The following is a 24879-nucleotide window of genomic DNA, read 5'->3' on the forward strand; positions in this document are numbered from 1 at the left end:
ATCATTTGACTGTGGCTTTAGTGTATTTTCAGCTGAAATGTAAGGCAGCCAGGATTTACAATCAGAAAATGTCAGCTTTTCAGACAGATTTGACAATAGCATTTCATTTACACTGCGATCCACATTTTCACTTGGTAAGATGCAAATCACACCAGAATTGGAAGCCAGCCTAGATAATTTTAAACCAGTTTCGCCTATCTTTAACATAAAAAGCGAATAAACAGGATCAATATAAATTGTTAACCCCCTTCCAAACTGCCTCTTCCCCCCACTCATCTGTAGAATTTCTCTATATCACCAATGAGCAATTTTCTGCCAAGTGGCTCAGCTCAGCCTTTGGGGTCAGACTGTCTGCCTTCTAATCCCACCTCTATTTCTTGTTAGCTGAGTGGGCTAGGACAAATTAGCTCACCCTTCTGTGTCTCAGCTTCCTCATATGTAAAATGGAATGATAGCAAGGATATAAATCACAGAGTTATTGGGAGCATTAAATGACATAATAAATGTACCAAGGCTATTGTGTTGCACAGCTCAAGGGGGTACAATTCACATTTTGTTCTATATGGAATTGAACAAAATGGCAGATCTGTGTGCAAAGCATTTGCAGTAGTCCCTGGTATGAATAAACATTCACTTAATAATCATTTTTCTGTGGAATTTATAATCTTCCCTCTTTCTTGAAATTCTTTGGCTTTCTTGAATGTCACTTTTCTATTTCTCTTCCTGTAACTATTTCATTTTACCTCTTACCTTTAATTGTGCTGTTTCCCAAAGTTCATACACATCATGTTGATCTGCTTTTCTCTTACTTTATCAGGTTTGGTCTGTTATGTACAGCTAGAATTAAGGACTGTATATGAACTGAGATAGAGGTTAAGAATGAAATTCAGAAGGAAATCAGGTAGCCTGGTGGTCTACATATCTGTGCATCAGAATTATCTGATGGGACAATTAAAAATACAGATTTTTCAGGCCTACTCCAGATCTACAGAATTGTAGTATTTGGTGTGGAGGGGCAGGAAACTTGAACCGTCAAAAGTTTTTGAGATATTTCAGCTGTTCAGCCAGATTTGGGAACTGAAATCTGGAGCAAGGGAGAATACCAACACTAATGTTCCACATGAGAATGGAAGATCCAAGTCAAAGAACACAGGAGCCAGAGGATGGGTAGGAAGTGGAGCCCAAGTTCAGCATCAGTCAGGAGCTAGAGAAACCTATCCATTCTGGACCCCCTCTGGGCCCCATGGTACCCGCTGCTTGTCTCTATCACGGATAGAGACACACAATGTTAAAATTACAGTCTTGAACTTCTACTTCTTATTCAACTGTGAGATTATTCAGCTGTGAGATTCTTGAAGGGAGACTTAGTCTCAAGAATTCATCCTTGAATTCCATCACCTGTTTATGGCAAGAACATAATAATGTTATTTAAATGAATTGTTGAAACCTAAGTCAGGACAAGAGAATGAGTATGTTAATGCTACTCTTTGGTTGCCCATAACTGACGTGAACTAGCAAAATGCAAGAAAGGGAAATTTAGTATAAAGATACAAGGTATCTCATGAAACTCAGGTAGGGACCGGAACAGGAAGTTAAAGTCCATCAGGACTTCTATCTCTGCTTCTCTTTGTACATTTGCTTCAGTAATTGCCTTCTGAAAGTCAGCTTTCTCTGCTACTCTGGTCTTTAAGCTTTATATTTTGCAGTTTTAATCTCCCACTGACTAACTCCCTGTCCATTCTAAGTCTAAATTCCTGAGACAGAGTGGCCAGGAATGACTAGCCCAGCTTGAATCTTGAATCTAGTGTCCAAACCAGATTCAGTCACTGATGGCCAGGGAAGAGGCAACTGGGAGAAACTGGCTGCTAGTATCTCACTCCTGTGGATTAGAGAGAAGGCCAGTTCCTAGAGAAAGGGGGATTAGACAGCCCAAAAAGTGTTTGTGGCCATGAGGCAGGGTCAGACAAGCAGTCAGACAAACAGAAGCTGACAGTGTATCTGAGAACTTGACACTGAGGTGTGTAAGGACTGTCTCAAACAGGAAACACTTTACACACTTCCCTCTGGAGTCGGAAGCAACGTTGGCATTGCAGGTATGACCAACGGGATCTGTTCTGCTGCCATAAGACCAGGCAAAGTGCGGATCCCAGGTGGATCAGTAATCACCTGTACAACTATGGGTGTTCCTTCGTCTCTCCATGCTTTGTTTCTCACGTATGTCAGGTGAGGCTAATAATAATTTCCAACTTACTAAGGTTATTGCATCAAAGTAAACAAAATAATGCATGTAAAGCACTTAGTTCAGTGCTTAACATTTAATGCTGAAAGCATGTTAAATATTATTTTTGTTATTGCAGATCCTGATGTTCTTCTTTATGGAGTTCAGCACTTTTAATGATATAAACTTTATGTTTTCCAAATATTTATCTCAAGACTTGACCCAAGGTTCCAGTTTCTTAACTCCAGTTGAATGCTGGATTTTCAATTAGATATCATTTCAACCTCAAAAAGGGCAAAATCGATCTCATGCTCTTTTTCCTATAACGTTGCTACAATTTCTTCCACCTACTAATGTTCCCAACTGTTTTAATGACGTCAACCCTCCTTTAACCCTAGGTAAAAGACCAAAAGTGATTGAGGATCACAATTTCTAGGTCTTATAGTCACATGATTAGTCTAGTCTATATCTATATGATTTGGAGCCATCTTTGACTTTTCTCTTTTAGGCTCCGTCTTATCATTCATCATTTTCTATTTATCTTTTTCATGTGATTATATGACTAATAACGAACATTCCCTGGGGGCTTCCTAAGTTCCAGACACTGTTCTGAGTACTTTTACAGGTATTAATTCATTTAATCCTCATAACAACTTTATGGCATAGATACTATTAATGTGTCCTTTTACAGATGTGGAAACCTAGACTCAGAGAAGCGAAATGAACTATCTAGGCTCACTCTGCTGTGAAACAAGAGAGAGCAGGCAGTCTGACTCCAGAGTCATTGCTCCTAACCCTTAAGCCACATGTCCACTCTGTGATGAGCCTTGAACCTCTCTTTCCATTGCTTTCACAACCACTTGGGCAGTGGCTCAATTGCTTCACCTCTATTATTGCAATAGATTCCTACTTTGTCTCTTTGACTTTGTACTTTATAATACAACTTACAGACCGCTGCTAGATTGCTCTTCCTTAAGCACTGCTTCTACCAGGTCTTTCCTTTGTTCAAAATCCTTCTATGGCTCCCCGTGGCCTTGGATGTATAATGTAGTTTCCATCTCTGGCTTTTTAGGCTTTCTGTGGTCTGATACTATACGCTCTACTCAGCTTTACTTCCTCCTTCTCCTATCCCATTATCCATTACTCCAATCAGGCTGGTCTTTTCACCATCCCCACAACGTGCTATTTATTCCTCCCTCTGTGGCTTCATTCATCTCTCAGGTTTTACTTTTACTTGTCCATCTCAAAATATTGTGGCTCCGGGAACCCTTCCTTACTAATCTCAACTGAATGTGAGCTTCTTCTTCCTTGAAACTCTCCTAACACTTTCTCTGTGCCCCTCTTCTGCCATCATGCTCTACCTTGCATTACACTCTTAGGGTGTCATATTCTGCCTTGTATTACAGTGATTTCTGTACTTTTCTTATTTCTCTCCCTGCTCTCCAGTTCATTAGCTTGTTGAAGACAGAGCCTGTGCTACACTAACCTTGTATTCCCTGCAGTGCCTCTTTCAGTGCAGAACACATATCCAGTGATCAATAACTAGTTACTGAATAACAGGATTCTAGTTTCACCCACCTGGAATGTTTCTTCTTTCTCTTTTGTTTTGTTTCAGTCTTTTGCAAAAATCTCACTTCTTGAATGAAACCTTCTCGACTGCTCTAGTTCTTGGAGAAACCTACTTTCTCAGAACTCTATAACACTTAAGGCTGATACCTCACAATTTAGTACTTTATTAATTGTTTTATATGGTATATTCATTGTTCCTGTGTTGCAGCACAGGGCCTGGTATATAAAGATTCTCAAGAAATATTTGTTGAATGAATCAATAAGTTGATCTCGCCCCACCAACTGTTAGGTCTTCAAGATAGGGACCAGGCCTTGTATATCTTCTCTGTTCCCTCAGAGCTCTCAGCACATAATAGGTGCTTTATGAATAGTGGCTGAATGACTGGCTCTTGGATTTCTGTTGCAAGTCTGTCCTTACCATCCTGTTCCGCCCTCAGCGCGTGATTACACTAAAGACCTCTGAGTCCTCAGACCTGATATCCCCATTGAGTACAGGCACAGACAGGTTGCTGACACACAGGGCTCTTTCTGCCCATCCTTTTTGAAATTCTGTCCTAAATTCAGGACCAGGCCTTGTTACAAGAACAAATCCCTAGAGGAAGGGGTGGAAGTCCTTAGATTTGGGGAAAAGAGTCAGGGAGTTGGGGGTTGCAAAATACAGACTTTTGGTCAGAAATGATTTTACAGAACTTGTTACTATGTCTGCCCACACAGTACATGGTTGGGGAGGGGCATTCTATGTGTACCTCATACTGTTTAAAGACAGGGGTCAGGTACTGCAATCATGATGCAACAATGAATGACCAGAGCATCTCCCCAGATGGCATGAAGTCTGCCAATAGATCTTAAAAAATCAATAAAAAATAACACTTATATAATATAATAATACTGTATATACTATATAGCCAACAGGGCAGAGGCCGACAGTGACTAATATTCCACCTTCTCCAAGGAAAGCCTACTACTACTAAGAGGAAAGGGGGAACTGGGATAAGCAGGTATCTCTATTATACTGTGCACTTCATGAGTACTCAGCGATACTTGACGATGGCAGATGGCAGAACGGTTTTTCACGCTGGAAGGGCTTCAAGTTGTGCTACCCTGGATGCAATCTAGAGCATTGTTATTCAGAACAGTGGGAGGATATGTGTACATGTGCGTAGAATAAGGTCCTTAACAACTCTTCCCAGTTTTGCTTCTTGCTGGAGAGAAGGAAAAGGAATGGCAGCTAGAACCAAAACATAACTGATATTTCACTGGACCAAAGATTGAATCCAACACTGCACTGAGTAATGGACTAGCTAATATGTAGATTTTTCTGAATTAATATTTTATATGTATTTTTCTGCCATTTCTTTGGCTTATATGCTTAAAAAGATGTTTGTTTTAAACGCAGGTTCTCCAAGGACATTTGATCCAGATTTCAAGGGCCCTGTTGCCGACAGGTAAGCAATTCTTTTCTTGTAAATATATTTTTAACAAAAATAGAAAGCTTATTTTTTGGTACCATATTCTGGTCAGAGGAGAATTGTGTCTACTCTGAAGGGGAAATGACTTATTTTTAGCCTACATGTCACCTTATTTACACAGGGGAAGTACAGAGAATGAATCTTTCCATGAGTCATCAATATTCTCTTCTGTTCAGCAAATGAACTGCCTTAAGTTAGTAGACTGAAGAGTTTGTATTTCTCAAAAAGAGAAGCCAAAAAATGCTTTAGAAGATATAACCACTGTGTGGAGACACAAACACAGTCAGTAGTTGTTTGATGCGCCTGTTTCCTCTGTGATTCGCCACCGCAATGCAGAGCTGCTATACCAACTTATTCCACATCAAGTATTTGTGCAACTCAGCTCCCCAAAGCAGAGAGCTTTCTCAGAGACAACCATTCACCAAAGCATCACATACCACTTTAGGATCTTTTAAAATGCTCTGGAGAAATATGTACTTGTCTCAACTGTGCTTCTCCCTCAAGGTTGTATGGCATTTGAAAATTATCCAGTAATTCATAAGCCTCTTTTATTATTATTTTTTACCCTCTATTCCCAGGCTTCCTGCTAGTCAAAAGGGAGTTTGTGAAGTAGAATGGCTAAAAATAAAGAGAAGATTATGCTGTTGGTAGCTGGTTTTTGCTTAGCTTTGACTTTGATCCCTGGCAGTTGTATGTCATAATAAATGGTGAAGTGGAACAACGATCAGCATGCTTGTTTGCACGTGCCAACCACCAGCATTCACTGTTATGACCCTATAATATCCCAGCTTTAAACGAATGTGTATTCAGTTTATTCTAATCCTCTAAAAAGCCAAGTCATTTATTTTGGGTTACTCATTCAGAGATAGACTGATGCCTTACTTAGAATAAGCCTGAAATTTCTCTCATTCTCTCCGTGGTGACACCATGAATACGTTTTGTTGTCCAGTGTACAAATAGCCGCATTCAATATGGAGGTTCCCTCGTGATACTTGTATTCATTTTATAATAGCTAACTTATGAGAATTGAATCTAGCTAGTTGGCCTCAAGGGACCCCTAGATATAATTTAGATTCAACAGTAATAATGATAATGATGATAATAATAATAATAATAAATGAGCTGCCACGTTTGGATGGAAACAATACAGATTACAGGCGTGCCTGTTCTAGCCACAGAGAAGAAGGCAGAGTTAGGTCTGGCTGGCTTAGGTGCGGGGAAGAAGGTGAGATCTCTCTGTCTTTAGTTATGTAGAATTTAGTAATAGAACCAGGTAGTCCAGCTTAAGTCTGGGCTACAACTGTACCAATCACTGTGAGGAAAGTAGTTTATTTGTACCGAAGGCCTTTTGTGGAGCCCTAAACATGACAGGCCTTCACAGGTGAAATGGTCATTATGTGGGCATACCTCCCCCACTCTTCAATCCAAGAACAGAGGAAAGTATTGTAAAACCACAAGGGTCTAACTACAGGAAGACACAGTTGGCCCGTGAGTAACTTTCCAGGCTGTAGGGTTATACAATGCCCTTCCTGGGAAAATAATTGGAGTGTTTAAGGAGCAAGTAAGAAACCCCAAATTCTTCACATTACCTCTAACAGCAGGGCCAGCTTTAATAACACCTTTTGCTTACAAAGTGTCACTTTCCTTCTGAAGGATCCAAAATCTTATCAGACATTCAGGCAGATGCCCTGCTGGTCACCCACCCTGTTCTGTTCACCTCTCTCAGTGCACAAGGACATCGTTTTGTGCCTAGTGATCACCCAACTGTAGCTGTTTCCACAAGAGGTGAAGGATTGATGATAATGCCACAGGAGAGATGAACTCAGGTTCTCATTTGCTCCTATCTAAGAACTGGGCATATGGGAGCTATTGCCCCATAATATTGAGCAAAGAAAGGTGACTTTGGTAGCTTAATGTGTTTCCCCAGCCCCGTTTGGAAAAGTAATTTTCCAGCACCCATGCTTGGTCCCCTATATTCAACAGAATTTTTTAAATGTTGGTTAGGATTAGATTGAGGTCGTGAGGTTTGTAAAAGTTTAATGGGTGTTCAGCACTATTCCTGGCAGGACATTAGAGGGTGAAAATAAATATGCATGGAAAACTAAGAAATAAAGCTCTTTTATAAGATGCTACACGAGAAGCTCCTCTTGTAATTTGGAACTAAGAAAAAACTTCATTTAATGGAGAATTAGTATACTTTTTTCTGTTAGATAAGGAGAACTGTATAATTCACTATGTTCCTCCTTTTATACTGACTCGTAGAAAGCCCACTGATAACTTTAATTTCAATGCCAGCAAGTACATTAGCCTTTGAGTCAAGAATTTCTTTGCAGGACTTTGAATTTCTATTTCCATTTTAATAACCCTATTGCATCCAGGCATTTTAAGTCACTTCATTTAAGATCCTTTCTGGAAAAAGGCAGTATATGGGAAGACAGGCAAATAGAAAGGAAAGCCTTGCGTGTTTCCTAATTGCCTTTTCCTCCCTTCCTCATACGCAAAATAGATAAAAGACATGTGAGTCATACTAATCAAAGTGGTAGGTTCCACAATGCTAAAAATCACTATTCTTATAGAAGGTGGAAAATCTGTCTCAAATGTAATGAGACACATTTATTTTTACCTGAAGCGTTGGAGGGAGGTGGTAAGTTCACTGTCATGAAGGGGTTCAAGGAGAGAATGAAGAGGCATTTATTAGGGATGTTGTAGCGGGGGTTCATTCACATCAAGGAGTTGGACTCAATGTCCGCTGAGTCCTTTGCAGTCTGGAGATTCTATGACTCCGCGATTCCACTCTTAAAGCCAAGGCACAGAAGGAAGAGTTCAGCTTCTGGCCTGAGTGACACACACTTAAAACACGAGGCTGATACTCGCCTCTCGCTCTTGTGAATTCTAAAGTGCTGCTATCAACTAGTCATCTCAAATTATGATAACACAACACCGTCTCCTAAATTTATGCAGTTCTCATATTTGCTTCTCATTGAAATAATTGATATTCTTCTTGTCACTCTAGAGGGACTTAAATATCTAAAGGTGGGGCCCATTATCATGGAAAAATATGAGGAAAAGGTTATAGAAAAAAGCACACAAAGTTCAAGAAGAAAAATATAGATCCCATGTTGCAAGAAGGCCTGAGAGAGGCTACAAACCGTTTTGACTTGTAAAATAGTTTGAAATAAAAAGACCATATCCATAGCACTCCCTTTGAAAACTTTTAAATAGTCTCAAAATGTGGAAGGAAATGAAGGGAAATAAAAATAGTTGCCCTGAGTGGCTAATTCTTCAGAATGCAAATGTGAATTGAAGATGCTCTCTAAACCTGGCATTTATTCACCTCATTCTGAATGGAGCAAATGACTAATGTGATCAGTTATTCATCAGTGTAACTCTTTTCCACAAGAAGATGTGGACTAACACACATCTTAAGAATTCATAGCCTGACCCTTCTATTCCTGATTATGTGAGCTCATTCTTTTTTCTGCATTTCTGCACTTTAAGAAGTCATCACCTACAAATTATTCCTAGTGATAAAAAATAAACTTAAGCTATATTTTAAACTTTGCAAACACCTTTAGATCAAAGAATTTAAAGCAAAATATTCATCAAGTGTGTACTTCCTATTTGCTAGGCACTGTGCTAGGGGCTAGAGAAACAAAGATGAACTACACAAAGTTCCTGCCCGAGGGAGCTTGCAGTCTAGTGGGAAAGGCAGATAATAAAGGGGCGAATGTGGTAAGTGCAATAATAGTTATTGACAGGGGGCTCTGGAAACAAAGGAAAGTGTCTAGTGCTGCTGGGAGTAGGGAGAGGGGAGTCTGGAAAAACCTCAGAGCAGAGGTCACCGTTGAGATTGTTCTTCAAGACCTTGCAAGAAATGTCAGCAACATGCATCAAAGTACCAGAGGCCTGAGAACAGCTGTCCTGGAGATGGTTTGATGTGAGCAGAACACCCAGTATGCGCATGTGTGAGGGGTGGGAGGCAGGAGGATCAGCCTGAGGTGGGGAGAAATGATGCTGGAGAGATAAGAACGAGGGTTTATATGACATGTCAGTGTGTTTGGTATTTTATTCTATTGAAGAATATGTTGCAAAATTTTAAGTAGGAAATTGACAGAATCAGATTTGCATTTTAGAAACTTTTGTTTAGCAAGCACTTAGAGAACGCTACTCTGTACAAGATCTTATGGCAAGCACCCAGACCAAACCTCCTAGACGTGACCCCAAGCTTCAAAATTTATCGTTGGCCTGTTGTGTGTGTTTGTGTTGGAGGAGGAGAGGAGAGGTGTGCTGCAGTCAAATCAAAGACTGTGTAGAGCGGCAGGTGGCAACGGAGACCCTAAGAAGAGAGTAAGTCATGTGGCAGAGATGGTACTCAGATGTGGTAATACTTGAAGGGCACTGAAGGATCTGTAAGAGTTTTGCTCCATGTTGGAAAGGACAAAAAGTAACCTAGAGAGGGCTGGATATGTGAGGGAAGAGACTTCATGACTCACATTAGAGTTGCAAGTACTTACAGTAGTAGGAGGAAAAGTCAGGTTGGGTGATATAATTACTGAAGTAGCAGGAGCCCAGATAGTGGAGAGCATCATATCCTAAGGTAAAGAGTTTGAACTTTATTTTAAAGGGCATGAGAAGAATGGCCAGCCTCTGATTACTTTTAATCAGGGGAGCTGCATTTGCTTCAGTTGTCTTTATTTGCTATTTCTCCTTTCTCCCTCACATTCTCTCAGTAGAGATTTATTCCCCATCGCTCTCCTCAAACTGATATTGGGAAGATCACCAGTGACTTTCATCTTTCCAAGTGCAGTGGATGACATCTTTTGTTTTAACTTCACAGCAGCATCTGACAAAGGTGACAACTCTCTCCTTTTTGAAACGCTCTTTTCTCTTGGCTTCCTTAGCATCATACGTACCTGAAGCTTCTTCCACCTCATTGGCCTCTCATTGTCAGTCTCCTTTTCTGGTTCCTCAACCTTTACTTGATTTCTAAATGTTGGGGTGCCATAGGACTTGGCCTTCTATTTTTCTCTTTCTCCAGTCTACTTTTACACTAGGCCAATGACTTCAAATATTATCTGTAAGTCACTGACTCCCAAACTTACATATCTACCAATGACCCTTCCATTGACCTTTGTATTTCTGTATTTAACTGCTGATTTAACTTCTCTCTTTGGATTCATAATACTTATTCAAACTTAGTTTGGCCAAACACAATCCTGCCTATACTTTTCTACTGGACCCTAGAATGATCTTCCTTCTTTCACTCCTCGTTTTCTTGAATCATGAGTCTAGAGTTTGAAATGTTGGGTTTGGGGTGCCTATGGCACTTCCGGGGGGAATATTTAGTAGAAAGTCGGAAAAATACCTCTGAAGTTCTTTGAAATATTGATATATTTCTTTTAGCTAAATAAAGTACCCAAATAAAAGAAAATCTGAAAAAACATTGAAGTCTAATAGAAAAATCTGTAAGTTTTCTCTTCTGAGAAATCCCCCCTGACCATCCCTAGAGGGAACTGCAGCTGCGATCCTTGGTGCTCTCAGAGTACACTGTGTGCTTAGAATATGGTTTTGTAATTAGTTGTTTGCTTGGCTAACTCCTCAGTTAAGCTGTGAGCTCTGCTAAAGTAGAGCCGCACTTGGTAGACCTGTGAGTAACAGTTTTGATCATGTCATCTTTCCCATTCAAATTTAGCCTATCAGTTCTCAATGCCTAAAAATTAACTCCAAATGGCTTACTTTGGTATTCAAAGTCCTACACAAACCTATCTTGACCTATCTGCCTAAAATACTCTCTCTCTGCGGTTTCTAAACCCTTGAATGAACTATCTATTGAGCCAAACTAGTCATGTACATTTCTGCAGGGTCTGCAAATTGATTTTTTCAGTGCCGTAGAATTACTCCAACTCAAGGATGATGACTGGCACTAACAAAGCTCGCAAGAGACTGATGTATAAAACCAGAATGCCGATGCAATAATTTACATTGAGTAATTTAATTGCTGAGAGGGCCTGGTGTTCCTGTTGGCCTGACCCGCGCATTGCTCCCTTTAGGCGAACTGCACAAGAAACCTAATTATCCAAAGGTTGCTTGATGAGTGTACAGTCAGAACAAGGAAATTGCATGAGTAGAATGTCTAATGGCATCAGGCTCTGCTAGCCTGTGGTGTCTATCAACAGAGCAGCATCTTCGCATTGGATCCTCATATCAATTTGACTTGGTGCCCTAACCTGGAGAGGGCTTGCATGGGCAGAGCTATTTGATCATCATGTGCACTTCTCTTTATATATCCTAATAAATTCAGGAAGTTTAAAATCAAGGCTTGCTGGACTGGGAGACTTACAGTCTCATTGAGGTGACTATGTCCATCTCTGTTTTAATTACGTGTTGATTTCATAGTTTCACTCTCAGAAAGCAGTATTATCTTCTATACTTTCAAATTTTGGGGAAGCACTTTACTGTCGCGTAAAGTGGTAGCCTCCTTGCTCCGTGGCCCTGCTCAGGACCCACGTCCTCTGACCCCAGCCTCAGAAGGCCTTCATTCCACTGAAAGCCTGTAGCTTTTGCTGTGGATGGTATACAGCACATGCTACTTGTGACTGCTCTTTAGCTTTTCATACTCGTGTGTTGTCCTGTCATCCGGTTTGCAGTTCCTTGGAGCACAGAGATCTGAATTCAGTATATGTGTGAGTAGTTAATGATGAGGAACGGCCTTTTTTCCGCTCAATATACCACTAGTTAGAGCCCTTCCTCCTCGGATGGCATTCTGCTTTTACAGAATGGGCTTATTTCTTCCATGGCTATGCTTAAAAATGTCAAGATTCTTTTAATTTGCATTCTCTTTCAGGTGAATTCTTCCATTTAAAAATAAATAAATAAAATAAATAAATTCCACCTCTATGCCCTGAGAAGATAATATTTGATCTTTATTACAGGGTGGCAATTGTAGCAATTTGAACTTTATATTTCCAGACTTAGATCACAGGTCAAGCAAGTGGTCACAACATTTTAATGACTTTACTCTGACATAAAAAGAATACAATAAACAGAATAAGCTGAACTTTTTGCACTGGGACCCAAAAATCTTTGATCTGCCTTGACACTGCATACTTGGATCTGCACTGTGTACAGTGTCATGCCCTCTTTGGACTCTTTATGAAAACTAATTGATTTGAAAACTACTCCAAGGTGTATTCCATAAGCCCTATTTTGCAAATAGCTCCAAGAACTCTGGTACTACTTTCCTATTAGCTGAGTATCACATTCAGGAATTTGAACTCCCATATCACACCAATGTCATCTGAAAACGGTGTAGGATTTGGATAACATCTCAGCAAGAGCTTTAAATAATGGCTTTAAAGTCCTAGAATTCAAACCAGTAAGTGAGGCTTCACTTATATATGGTGACTGTTTGCCTTAAATGTGATAGTGCTGTGGCCATTATGCAGCCTCTTTTGAGGGTCACCCTTCTGTTTATCCATAGCTTCTATGTCACACTGCTTCCTCCCCATCCTTGTTTTCCTTTGTTCTTCAAAAAAATATTTATAGTACACTTTATGATAAAGAATTATGCTAGTTGGTGATAATTCAAAGATAGGATGTCCTTGTCCTTGAAGAATTAACGCATAATAAAAGAGACTGACAACTGAAAAGACTTTACAGTTCAGTGTGGGAAGTACAGCTGTGGAAAAGAGAACAAAGGGCCAGGCTGTCAGTGGTAGGTGTCGTACGTGGTTGTGATTCCAAAGATTAATATTCATTTATTCTCATTTAACAAATATTTATTGATCATCTATTATGTGCCCAGTCTCCTCTAGGCATTAGAGATACAGTGATGAGCAAGATAGACAAGGTGCCTCTTCTTTTGGAAGAGGGAAGAGGCAGAGCAGACAACATCTGAAAAATGAACATGTCAGTTTCATAAGGTAAAAAATACAAGTCAGAAAATAAAACAGGATGATGTGATAGTGCCTAGCTGGGGGAGGGGAGATTAATTTCTATTTGGTGGTCAGGGAAGACGTCTCTTCAGAGCTGACAGTTGAGGTGAGACTTGAATGATAAGGAGGAGCCAGTCATGCAAAGATTGAGGACAGAGCATTTCAGATAGAGGCATAGCAAATGTAAAGTCTCTATGGCAGAAATAAGCTTAGTATGTTCAAGGAGCAGAAAGAAGGCCAGTGTGAGGGCAGCATGCTGGATGGGGGTGGGGGTTGGACAGTGGGTTCGTTGGCGGTCCCTGCAAGCACATTATAGTAAAAGTGCAATGGAAAAACCATTGGAGGGTTTTAGTAGGAGAGTGAGTTCATCTAATACATGTTTTTAAAACCTATTCTGACTGCTGTGTGGAGAATGGCTTTTAAGAGTCCAAAAGTAAGAGCAGGAAGATCGATAGAAAGCTTTTATAGTCATCTAAGTGAAGAAGTCAGTGACTTGGACTAGGGTGGTGGTAGTGGAGATGGAGAGATGTGAATAGATTCAAGATATGTTCTGATGGTAGAGGTTACAGTACTTATTGATGTCAGAAGTGACAGAGAGAAAGGAGTCAAGGACAACTGCCAGATTTTGGACTTGAAAAACTGGGTGGATGATGATCCCCCTACACTAAGAATGGGAAGATTAGGGGAAACGCCAGTTTGCTGGTGCAGGAATCAAGACTTCTGCTTTGGCTGTGTCAAGTTTCAGTTGTGGAATAGGTATCCTAGTGATGATGCTGTGTGTGAGTCTGGAGCTCAGTGAATAATAAGGTGAGGGCTGGAGATTGAGATTGGGAGGTCACTGGCATAGAGAGAATATTTAAACCCAAGTGTCTGGATGAGATCACTTAAGAGGGTGGAGAAGAGGCCCAAGCACAGACTCTGGGTTTGCAACATTTGGAGGTCAAGCAGAGGTGGAGGAGCCAGTGAAGGAGATAGAAGAAGCACCCAGTGAGTTAGCAGAAAGGTGAGGAGAATGCGATGTTGTAGAAGCTAAAAGAAGTGTTACAAGAAGAGTTTTAATTAATTAATTAATTAATTAATTATGTAGCCAAGGGTGTTGACTGATTTGAGAGGTCAAGTAAGATGAAAACTGAGAAGTGACCTTTGAATCTGGCAACCTGAAAGTCATAAGTGACCTCATCAGCAATCTCAGCAATCTCAGTGATGTTGTGGGCACTCAAGTCTGACCAGGGAGAGTTAAGGAATGTGGGGTGAAAACCTAGAGGTGGTGACTACAGACAGTTCTTTCAATAAGTTTTATTGGAAGATGAGGGGAATCTGGGATCAAAGTACCATTTTCTGAAGATGGAATATACTAGAACATGCTAGTGTGAGGTGCTGAAGATGATCCAGGACACTGATGAATCAAAAGAAAAGGGAAATTATAGAACCAAAGTCCTGAAGATGGAATCCAGAACACAATTGTAGAGTCAGGCCTTTGGCAGGAACATGGACTCCTATAGTGCAAGATGGTAAGCAAAGAATAGGGTAGAGATGCTGAGTGTCAATAGTTTTGGTGAAGAAAAGTGAGAAATTCTTACTGGTTGCTTTTAATTTCTCAATGAATTATGAGGTAAGATCATCAGACAGAGATGGGCTGGTGGTAGTGGCAGGCCCAGGTGTATGAGGATTCAGAGGAGAAAGTATGAAGCAATCATTTTGGAAAGTGTAGAAGTGAACATGCATATAGTATTAATCCAGAATATATATATTTTGCATTTCCCATGTAGAGAATGTTATTCTAGTCTTAGAAAGACTTAAGGGAACATAAAAATTGACCACTGTCTGAAGGAGCATAATGATTTGTAGACACATATTAGATACCTAAATGATGTGAACCAGAAGATGGTGAGGTAGCTGGAGTTGGGTAGCAGTACCCTTGGGTACTTCACATAGTAGGAAGGTCTTTAGAAATATTGTGAAAGAAGGATCATGCTCTCAAAGGGGTCATCTTTTGCGTGTTGACTTAAAGACACGAGTAAGTATGTACCATGCAAAGCAGATTTGCTTAGCTGGATCAGAAAGCAGACACTAGCTATAACATAGCTGAAAAATAGAGGGGGATGGGCATATGTATGAAATATTGGAAATGAAATATTGGCAGGATTTCATTTCAGTTACAGTGGAGAAGGAAAAAGAAGAGGTTTAGGCAGATTCCCGATCATGCATTAGTTTATTCGTTCATTTGTAACTCTTATCTGTTATGCACTGTAGGGCATACAGAAACGAATAAGACAGACTATGCTCTCAATGAACTTAAAATTTAAATCACCAACTTTAATATGAAAGAGGAATGATTTGCTAAATAGAGGTACAAGGATAATTCAGGGAGACAGAGTAAAATGAATAATTATTCCCAACTGGAAGGATAGAGAAGTGTTTCCTGGAGGTATCGTTTGAGCTGGACCTTCGAGGAGGAGAATGATTTTGATAGAGAATAAGAGAATCAGACTCATGGAGGCACGTGTTGCAGAATGGGTTCTCTGGAAGCAGATGCTGAGATGGAGTTTGGAGCGCAAGCTCTTTATTAGGGTCAAAACCTGTGCAAAGAAGGGGAAAAAAGTGGTATTGCAGAGAAGGAGACATCAAACTGCTACCAAACCCCACAAAGGTTTAGCCCACCCAGCCGGGAGCTCTGGAATAACTCTTAAATGGCCACCCCCTTACGAGCCCACCGGGCTCAGTCCCTGGTTTGTCAGCTCTTGAAGGGTATGGCCTGGAGTGAAGCTCAAGTGGACCCTGAGGACTCTGGAGGCTAGAGGCTGTCTCCGACCACTCTCACCACAGCTGGGGGGTAAGTCCTTCCCTGAAGGGGGATCTGGGGGTGCACCTCCAGGTGGACCACACCATGTAGGGGCGTGACATGTCCCAAGGTGCTCCAGAAGGACTGGAACAGACTAGGGGGAAACACATCTTGGGATGAAGCTGAACAAATTGTTTGGGATTATGGAGACACTTGAAAGGCATGATGAGGATTTGGGACTTTGTTTCCTGTGAAGATTTGTTAAGGGAATTAAATAGGGCTATATGATCATCTGATGCTCTGCTGTCAGGAGAGAACTCTGGGTAGTGACTCTAGGGCAACAGAACCTCTTGGAAGTAATAGTTGCCATAAAACACAGTTACCTGATGAATTTGGGAGTGGGGGAGATAGATCATACATTGTGTCCATTTTTATTTGAATCTCTTCTTGTTGGATGACAGTAACCTTGATGGTTCATTCAGTGCAGACACCTGACCCTCTCCTTCACTATGATTACAACTAAAATGTTTCTAACAGACCCATCTTTTTGGAGAAGCTAACACTTACCTCTATTACCATATACTTGTATCAGACAAACATACCTGTGTCAGAAGAATATCTTACCATATGTTCTTCAAATATGCTTGTGCTCAGGCTATTTTGCTACTGAATGGATTTGTTTTTCATTTTCTCTCAATCATTGCATATATTTTAAGTGTGAATGCTTTTGGCAGGAGAATGGGAAGAGAGGCTATTTTTCCACTTAACAATTAGAGATAGTTTGTGTCCAGATGGAGCAGGAGCCCAGTAAGTGGGCCCATTGGGAAGCCAGCAGGAGTGGATGGCAGCAGACAGCTTCCAACCGCCTGGGGCCTGGGGTTTGAGGCTCACTTTGTGACTGGGCTGTGAAATGTGAAATACAGACTCTGGGGGAATCCTAGTAGCAGCATCCCGTTATGAGATTTCTAAGTCATTCAGAAACCAGCAGTGTGGAACCAGGTTACCAAGTCTAAATAGAACCACAGAGGACTCCAGAGTACAAAGAATGTATCAGGAAGCAGAAAGGCAAGACCTGGAAGAATTCCCTTCACTCACTAGCATGCTGCTTCAATTGCTTCTCTTAGTGTAATGACTGCATAGGGTTTTGATACCAAGGTTATTTTCCAGTTAGACCTGTGAGGCAAAATTAGTGAAGAAAAATATCAAATTTTGTCTGGGTATTGGTATTTAACTTCTATGTATTAGTTTTTTAAATGATTATTTCACTTGCCTAGTTAAATAAGGAATTAGTATATAAATAGTGTATGCAACTGTCAGTTAAGCATTACTTGAAATTTCTTTCTATTCGGTAATGAAGCCATCACTCAGGCGTGACCCTTCACCTGATACAAGCTTGCCCAAATTCCATATATAGTGTCTCAGAGAAGAGGAACAGTTTTTTGTTGCTAGCCTTATAAATCCAAATGGATAGAATGACAACAAACCTCAGAGCTGTACATTTTAAAAGTCTAGACGTGATAAAATTAGACTAAAACTTCCCGACGCATATCATATTGTCATTTTGATTTCAGTTAGTTGTTGAAAATTTATCCAAGATGTCATTGTATTTCATTTACAAGCATAGACATCACTTTATGTGTTCTGGATTTTTTAATTCAGATCATTATGAGTTTATTTGAAACTGGAAGTCTCCTATTTATTTGGTAAATGTCTACAAGAATCAATTCTTTCCTGTTGGCCAAGTTGTGGCCCTGTGACTTACCTTAACGTTTTCGGTAATTTGTTTTCTATTCTTCATAGGCTGGTTTCTTTCAAACGTAGTAAAAAAAGATTTAAGGCTTAAAATCAATTCTGAAAATTTTAAAAAATAAGTATTTTTTGCTCAAAATTTAAAGCAAAATAATTCACACCAGACTTGATGGTCTCTGTGTGCCATATTTCTTGATGAAAGTTTCCTTCTTGAGAACCTCCATTGTAATGCACATTGACATTTTATAGGCCCCCCCTTGCATAGAAGGGCAAGTTTGTCCCCTGAAATAAGTAGAGAATGTCCTGTGTTCTTTTACAGTTGTGTATTTGATATCACAATTTGTTTTTTCAGATCTGGGAAACAAAAGTTACAATCCTATAAGATGGAGTCATCTTCTCCATATACATTATCCATAACTTGATTTTCTCCTGTTCAATACAAGAGGGAGTGAAACGCCATCTCTTCCTTCCTGGAAGAAGTTTAATTTCCTATCCCACTGCTGTCACTTCCTCCGTAAAACCTTGATTTTGATGTTGGTGCATAATACGCGTGCTGAGTTTATGAATTTATCCCATGCTCTTGGTTCCCCTAAACTAGGTTCCTGTAGTGTTGCTGTGCCGTTTAGTGACTCTGTGATCGATTTTGGATTAGTAGACCACGTTGACTTGCCTAAGCTTATATGCCATCTGTATCATTTGCAATTCATTTGGGGAGTTAAAAATAACACGCATAAACTTTAGACAGTTGTCAGGTGCTAAACCATGATGGTGATTATAAGAGAAATAGGATTTCTAGTTATAGAAGAGAGAGCTCAGTTAAGTGCTAAAGATAAGATTTAATGTGGGAGAGAGCCTTTGAACTGAGCCTGGAAAGATTTGGAAGATGAGTATTTTGCAAGAAAAGGATGAAGTATTCCAAATTTTAAAAAAATCAAGCATAAAGGCAAGAAATCTTCATTCAGCACGTGGAATACTGTCCTGGGCACAGTGTTTCATCTTCAATAGGTTTCCTAAATGAATACGTGTGAACACGCACACTTACAAATTGGACTTTTTTTTTTAAAGATTTTATTTTTTACTTTTTCTCCCCAAAGCCCCCAGTACATAGTTATATATTCTTCGTTGTGGGTCCTTCTAGTTGTGGCATGTGGGACACTGCCTCAGTGTGGTTTGACGAGCAGTGGCATGTCCGCACCCAGGATTCGAGCTAACGAAACACTGGGCCGCCTGCATCGGAGCGTGGGAACTTAACCACTCGGCCACAGGGCCAGCCCCAAATTGGACTTATTTTTAATATATTTAGGTATATATGAATTCAGCCAGTTTGTGTGAAGAGCTGGGCCCGATTATTGATGAAACAACTTGCTTGACAGAGTTGTGCCCACTTCGAACTGGTCCAGTTCTTTCATTGGATTGATCATATTGACTAATTGTCTTGACATTGGGTAGATACAATCTCAGCATCCTTAGTGAGGAACACAGTATGTTTCTCTCAATCTGTCTAATTAACTTTTTTCACCTGAGTGTGCCAAAATGTGAGAAGTCCTTTGACCACAATTTATGGTCTAAGACTTAAATTTTAATTCCCTTAAAAATCAGAAGACAGTATGACATATGTTGGATGGTTTTTATACCCTTGAGAATGTTCAGAGTAAAATAAGAATGTTATTTACTAGTAGGAACAGCCATAGAAAGTGTTTTGCTTTAAGGAATCTGTTCATTTACTGAATTAGGAAATACATGGGGGTAACTAATTCAAATAGTGTAGAAAAGGCATAGGGTCACTAGTGCCTCAGAGATAACACGTATCATCAATGCCCTGTGTATCCTTTCAAATAAATGTATGCATTTAAAAGTATATATTTTGTGTGTGTATATACATACATAGATATACATGTATATCTACATATCTGTATATCTCTTTGTTTATGTAAATAATAGCATGCTATAATAGCATTCTACACTGTTTTTTAACCTAACAATATAACTGGGAAATCAATTCATCAGTACGTACAGACCAGTCACAAGAGTTTGAAGAGAGGTCTTGAAGGAAATATATCAGACTCTTAAAATTTTATTATTATCCATACAATTTGAAGAAACAATGTCTAATATTCTTTTCGGTCTTCCACTCACACACAAAGGTGAAGTCGACGTCTCCTTGCTGACTCTTAGTCCTAGGTACTCACTGGCAGAATCAATTGCTCTCTTGTCCATGTTCTCTAAATACTTATATATTATACATACTCCATTTATGACCCTGGCCATATTGCGGATTTTTTGTTTGCTTGTTTTATCTGTGTTTATGCATAAATATATTGTGAGTTCTCTGAAGCTTTTCTTTCTCTGGATCCTCCTTCCCTGGTGCAGAGTCTGGTATAACAGGTGTTCAATAAATATTTGCCTGATTAAAAAAAGTATGAGGTCCTTAGCCTTCACTGTTCATTGGGTCCATATTTTTTTCCTTGTTTTCTGTTATTCTTTGGTATTTGATTTGAAATGCTTATCTCCCCAATGATAACTTTTTTTTGAACCATAGAGCAGAGAATTATGGATGAAAAGTAAATGTCAGCTGGAAATATTTATACAGTGCACCTTTTATAAACTTTTATGAGAAAAATAAATGATCCTCTTCATTTCATGCTACAAATTGCTGAGGAAAGGCTAATGTGGCCAAAATAAATCTGGAACCTCCAGCAGGGAGCAATTGCCTGTAGATGCGTTTGCATATACGCTTCTTAAACCTACTCCATGATATATGCACGAATTTGTGTTATGCTCACAAAGATGCTTCATGTCATTACTTTGAAAATCTTTATGTTTGGCTTAGTCAAGCAAAGACTTCCCTAATAGCATCATGGATTTTGTTGCCATGCTGTAAGACTACAGTGCTATATTTTCATTTATCTATGCTCTGCTCATTTATATCATCCTCCTGTGCTTGCAATATTTAATAGAACTTTTGGTGTAAATACAAATAGCTGAAAGAATTATTTTTTATTTGTTCATATTCTGGAGGTTGTGGATCTGTTTTAACCATCCTTACCCAGAGCATGAGAATTTTTCCTCACTTTGCTTTGAAGATCATTTAAGACTCATCTTTAAACTGCCTCATTATGTCTTTCAGAAATACAGTTCTAATCAGGAAATTCAAAGTATTTGAAGTATCTTAGGAAAAACAGATGTTTGCTATTTAAAGGATTGCAGACGATTGTTATTTCTTTTTCTATTCAAAAGACGTTCATATCCACTAAATAAATGCATTGTCTTTAAGTGTGCATCCTTCTGTGCCACAGTGGTGGGAAGTCTTCACTGCTAGAGTTAGAAATGAAACTGTTCGGCTAATGTTCTGCTTAACTGTTCATTTTGCACAGTAGGAAATCTTGGGTTAGGAAAACATCAGTAAATCTCACTCTTCTTAGTCTAACATGAAAAATAGACAATGGAAATGGCAGTTGTTGGCTGGTTGCTTTGAAATACTAAGATGCTGAATGAATTCAATAGCCATTTTTTTTTTTTACCCAAAATAAGCTTAGCTGATTTTGTAGAAAGACTAAACCTTGCAGATAAACACAGATGTTAACATGTTAAGCAACTGAGGTAGGAAGCCAAATCTAAAGGAGTGGGAGTAGGAAAAGGAAGAATTAGCCAAACATATTTAATTATCCATTGAATTCAACTATAGAATTTAAAAGACTTCATATCATTTAATACTTTCATTGAGATAGAATTATAATAATTATCCATTTACTTGAAAAGAACATTAAAGTTTATTTTGGTGCAGCATTCTGTTTTGGAGTGAGAAACAGAGGCCTGGAGAAGTGGGAAGGCTTCACAGGTTACCTAATGACCTAGTGGCAAAGCTGGGGTTTGAGTCCAGGTCTCCAGGTTATGAGTCTAGAGTTCTTTCTTCTGTATTCCTCTGAAACCATTTTTCAGTAAATCTGCCACTTTTAATTTCCTGGCAGCATTTTGTTTCTTTTCCTTGCTGGTGTGTGGGGAAGCAAGCTGAGGGTGAGAGGGAAATCATGTCCACACAATGGATGGAGGAGGAGGAAGAAGAGATGAGACTGGCTGGCAGAGGGGAGGAACTTGTGGAGAACGCAAATGTCTACTGAGAATGTTCTTGTGTTACTAGAATATGGTGTGCAGTGTGTGTCCTCTTCTCCGCCTCTCCACAAACTCATCAGCAAACATCTATTCCTCAGCTCCATGGCAAAGTCAGACCCATTTTGATGGATGTGACTAAAATGCTAGGGATACCTCTGTGTGGATGAGGTCAAGAGCCCAGAATGTAACTTAGAGGACTGCCACACATATTTATTTGTGGGATTATTTGACTAAGTCTCTTCTCTAAACTATGAACTCCACAAGAGTGAGCCATGGCCTGTCTTGTTCACCCTTGTATTTTTAATACCAGGCACATTGCCTGGCATATAGTGCATTCACAGTAAATTTGTTGAAACCTATTAGGACTCAAATACAAGGTAGCTACTTCTTTGCAAAGGATATGTATCAGGCACTTGATCCTCAGGACAGTTTAATCTCAGAGCAACTCTACAAGGTGCTTATTTCTAACTGCCGTTTACAGATAAGGAGCTGAGACTTGGTGACAGCAAGTCACGGCCCCGGGGCACACAACTCATTAGCGGCAAAGCTGGTATTATTAAAAGAGTGTCAGGGCTCTCTGACTTCAAAAGTCACAGCCGTTCATCACGCTTCTCTAAATAGACTAGGTCTTCAAGTTCTCATAGATAGGACCCTGATAAAAACAGATGTGCAGATGAAGACTTGGCAAGGAGTCAACAAATACTCTCCTTCCAAGAAACTATGAAGAAAACTGAAACTCGATCTAACAGACTATACCGTCCAACAGAAGGAAGTTTTTCGAGCAACAGCTACAATGAGGCTACATGACCTCAACACGTTGTGCTTCATTGAAGCAATTTGTCAGACTAAGAAGACGGTTCTAAATCTGGATTTGCCTCAAAAATACCCCAAATTTCTCTTTTTTTTGGTTACTGAATACTTCTGGAGTCCCAAGAATGTCTCCCAATCACTGAGTGCTTTTTCAATTACTTTATTTAGAAGAATTAAGAAATATTTGGGGAAGACAGACCGGCAGGTAACACCCACAGTGCTAATTCGGGATTGTTATGGAGACCACTTGACGAACAGAAGAGGGGGCAAGTAATACAGACATGTTACTCCTGGCTGCATGAAATATTGGATGTTATGGTAAAAAAAAAAAAAAAGCCCTTTGAAGATCAGTTTTAAAAGTAATACAGCAAATAGTTACATTGTGGAGATCACAAATGGGAAATATGGGATTAAATTTCCTGTGGAAGCATATCAATGGATTCAAAAAGTTTGTATCTCAGGCAACTTAGAGGTGAAGGCAATGTGGTCTGGACAACTGAACTATGTAACTAAGAAATCCAGTGATGACAAAGACGTGGACATTTATAAATGAATCAAATAATTTTTTGGTGAAATTTAAAAGGAAAAAGTCACTAATACCAAAGTAGTCTGTCATTTATATTTATATAATGTATTAATTTACAAATGCATATGCAAATAAACTTATAAGTCAAATACTATAAGTGGATCTTTGATTATTCTATCCACTTCATTATATTTTAGTTGAATCCCTCCCCACCCACCCATTTTTTTAATCTTCTCACTGGGAAGATAGGCACTTATCATTCATTTGGAGCTGTAATATTAGGTAGTATTGTTTCTCTCTAGCTTATTCCATTTAGGCAATCCAATTATGAAATCAGTATTTGTAGAAAGATAAGATTTGTTATTTCTCAAGATGATGAAATGGAAAAAAGTAAACATTGAAAATGGAGTATGTATTCACTAGAGACAAATGCCAATAAATAAAGACAAGTGACTTTTCTCTGTTAAAATCGAGATACCTGTATTTATACATCGACAGAGCTTTCTGAGCAATAAATGCTTTCTCTGATGTCATAAAGATGTAAGTAAGCATCTTATTGCTATAATATGATACTAAATTCTAATTTGCATCTTCTCCTATATGTTTGTGATAAATATATTCATATTTCTTTGTTTTTTGCCTTACTGTAGCAATCCAATAATGATAAATAAGTATACTTGCTTAGAATCCCTGCTTGATTTTCTGAAACAAGGTCATGTATCACTAGCTTATTTGTGCTGCCCCAACCTTTTACGAGAAGGCTCTCAAGGGATTTCTGAATTAAATCTTTGAATGCATTTGAAAAGCTTGCCTGGTAATTGGACAGAAAGAGACCCTGAAGTACAAGGTCACCTAACCAAAACCATTATTTAGGTCACATAACTCTCTAATATTAAGCAGTTCGGAAGACACACATATAATTAAATGATCTGTAGTATTTAATGAATATCTATTTGTCATGCAAAAGATCGCTTCCATTAGGGAAAGGTAGCGACTATTAATATTCAGCCCTGTGGGCTATAACTTAAAGATGAACTTGTATCCTTGGGCACATAGAATGGATTCGACCTTCCTCAATTACAAGAAAAATCTTTGGCTCTTTCTTTAGTTGTGTTCAGTCTTTTGGAGCCCAAAACCTGAGTATTTCTTTCCATACAAATCAATGGCATGTTGTGTTCGGTCTCTAAAGACCTATCACATAATTTTGATATTTGCTACAGGGCAAATGAATTATAAAATCATGCTTTAAAAAATATCTTTCATTTCTAGGTTTTGCATGAAAAATTCCCTTGTCTTTTATTGTTCATTTTTCTTTCTATAAGTTTCTTTGATTGCTCTTATGGATTTTTTCTCCTAGTCAGATACAGCTTGATAGCGTTCTTTATTATTTTTTCAAAGATCTCTTTCTCTTTGAGGTAGCTTTTACTAAATTTCAATCTAAGCTTCTATGTAAACCCTATTCCATTGGAGACTTAGATGCCATACATTCTTGACTTTCCAGGATATTTGAATTACAAATATTGAACTTTTTGTTTCTGTTTATGTGTAATTATCTCTTCTTTATGCTACAAGGGTCTAAAATCTTTGAAAAGATCAGAGTAAAAATGGTGCAGGAGAGGGGAGGAAAATAGGTTTTTCAACTCAGGTGCAAAAGCCAAGCATTTAACAAACTTACTAGGAAGGTGAAATGAGAAAACTTCAAAGTGTTTTTT

The 24879-nt window shown here is 39.1% G+C and overlaps 1 protein-coding gene across 11 annotated transcripts in view; it reads left to right on the forward strand.

Moving 5' to 3' along the window:
* SLC44A5 (solute carrier family 44 member 5) overlaps positions 1-24879 on the forward strand; it is a 316496-nt gene that overhangs the window by 178842 nt on the left and 112775 nt on the right. For all 11 annotated transcript variants that reach the window (XM_070591848.1, XM_070591849.1, XM_070591844.1 and 8 more), the window contains one exon: positions 5184-5232. In XM_070591848.1, the coding sequence (XP_070447949.1) occupies positions 5184-5232 (49 nt within the window). The remainder of the gene's footprint in view (positions 1-5183; positions 5233-24879) is intronic.

This window comes from Equus przewalskii, chromosome 24 (assembly GCF_037783145.1).
Source record: "Equus przewalskii isolate Varuska chromosome 24, EquPr2, whole genome shotgun sequence".
In the NCBI taxonomy this organism is placed as follows: domain Eukaryota; kingdom Metazoa; phylum Chordata; class Mammalia; order Perissodactyla; family Equidae; genus Equus; species Equus przewalskii.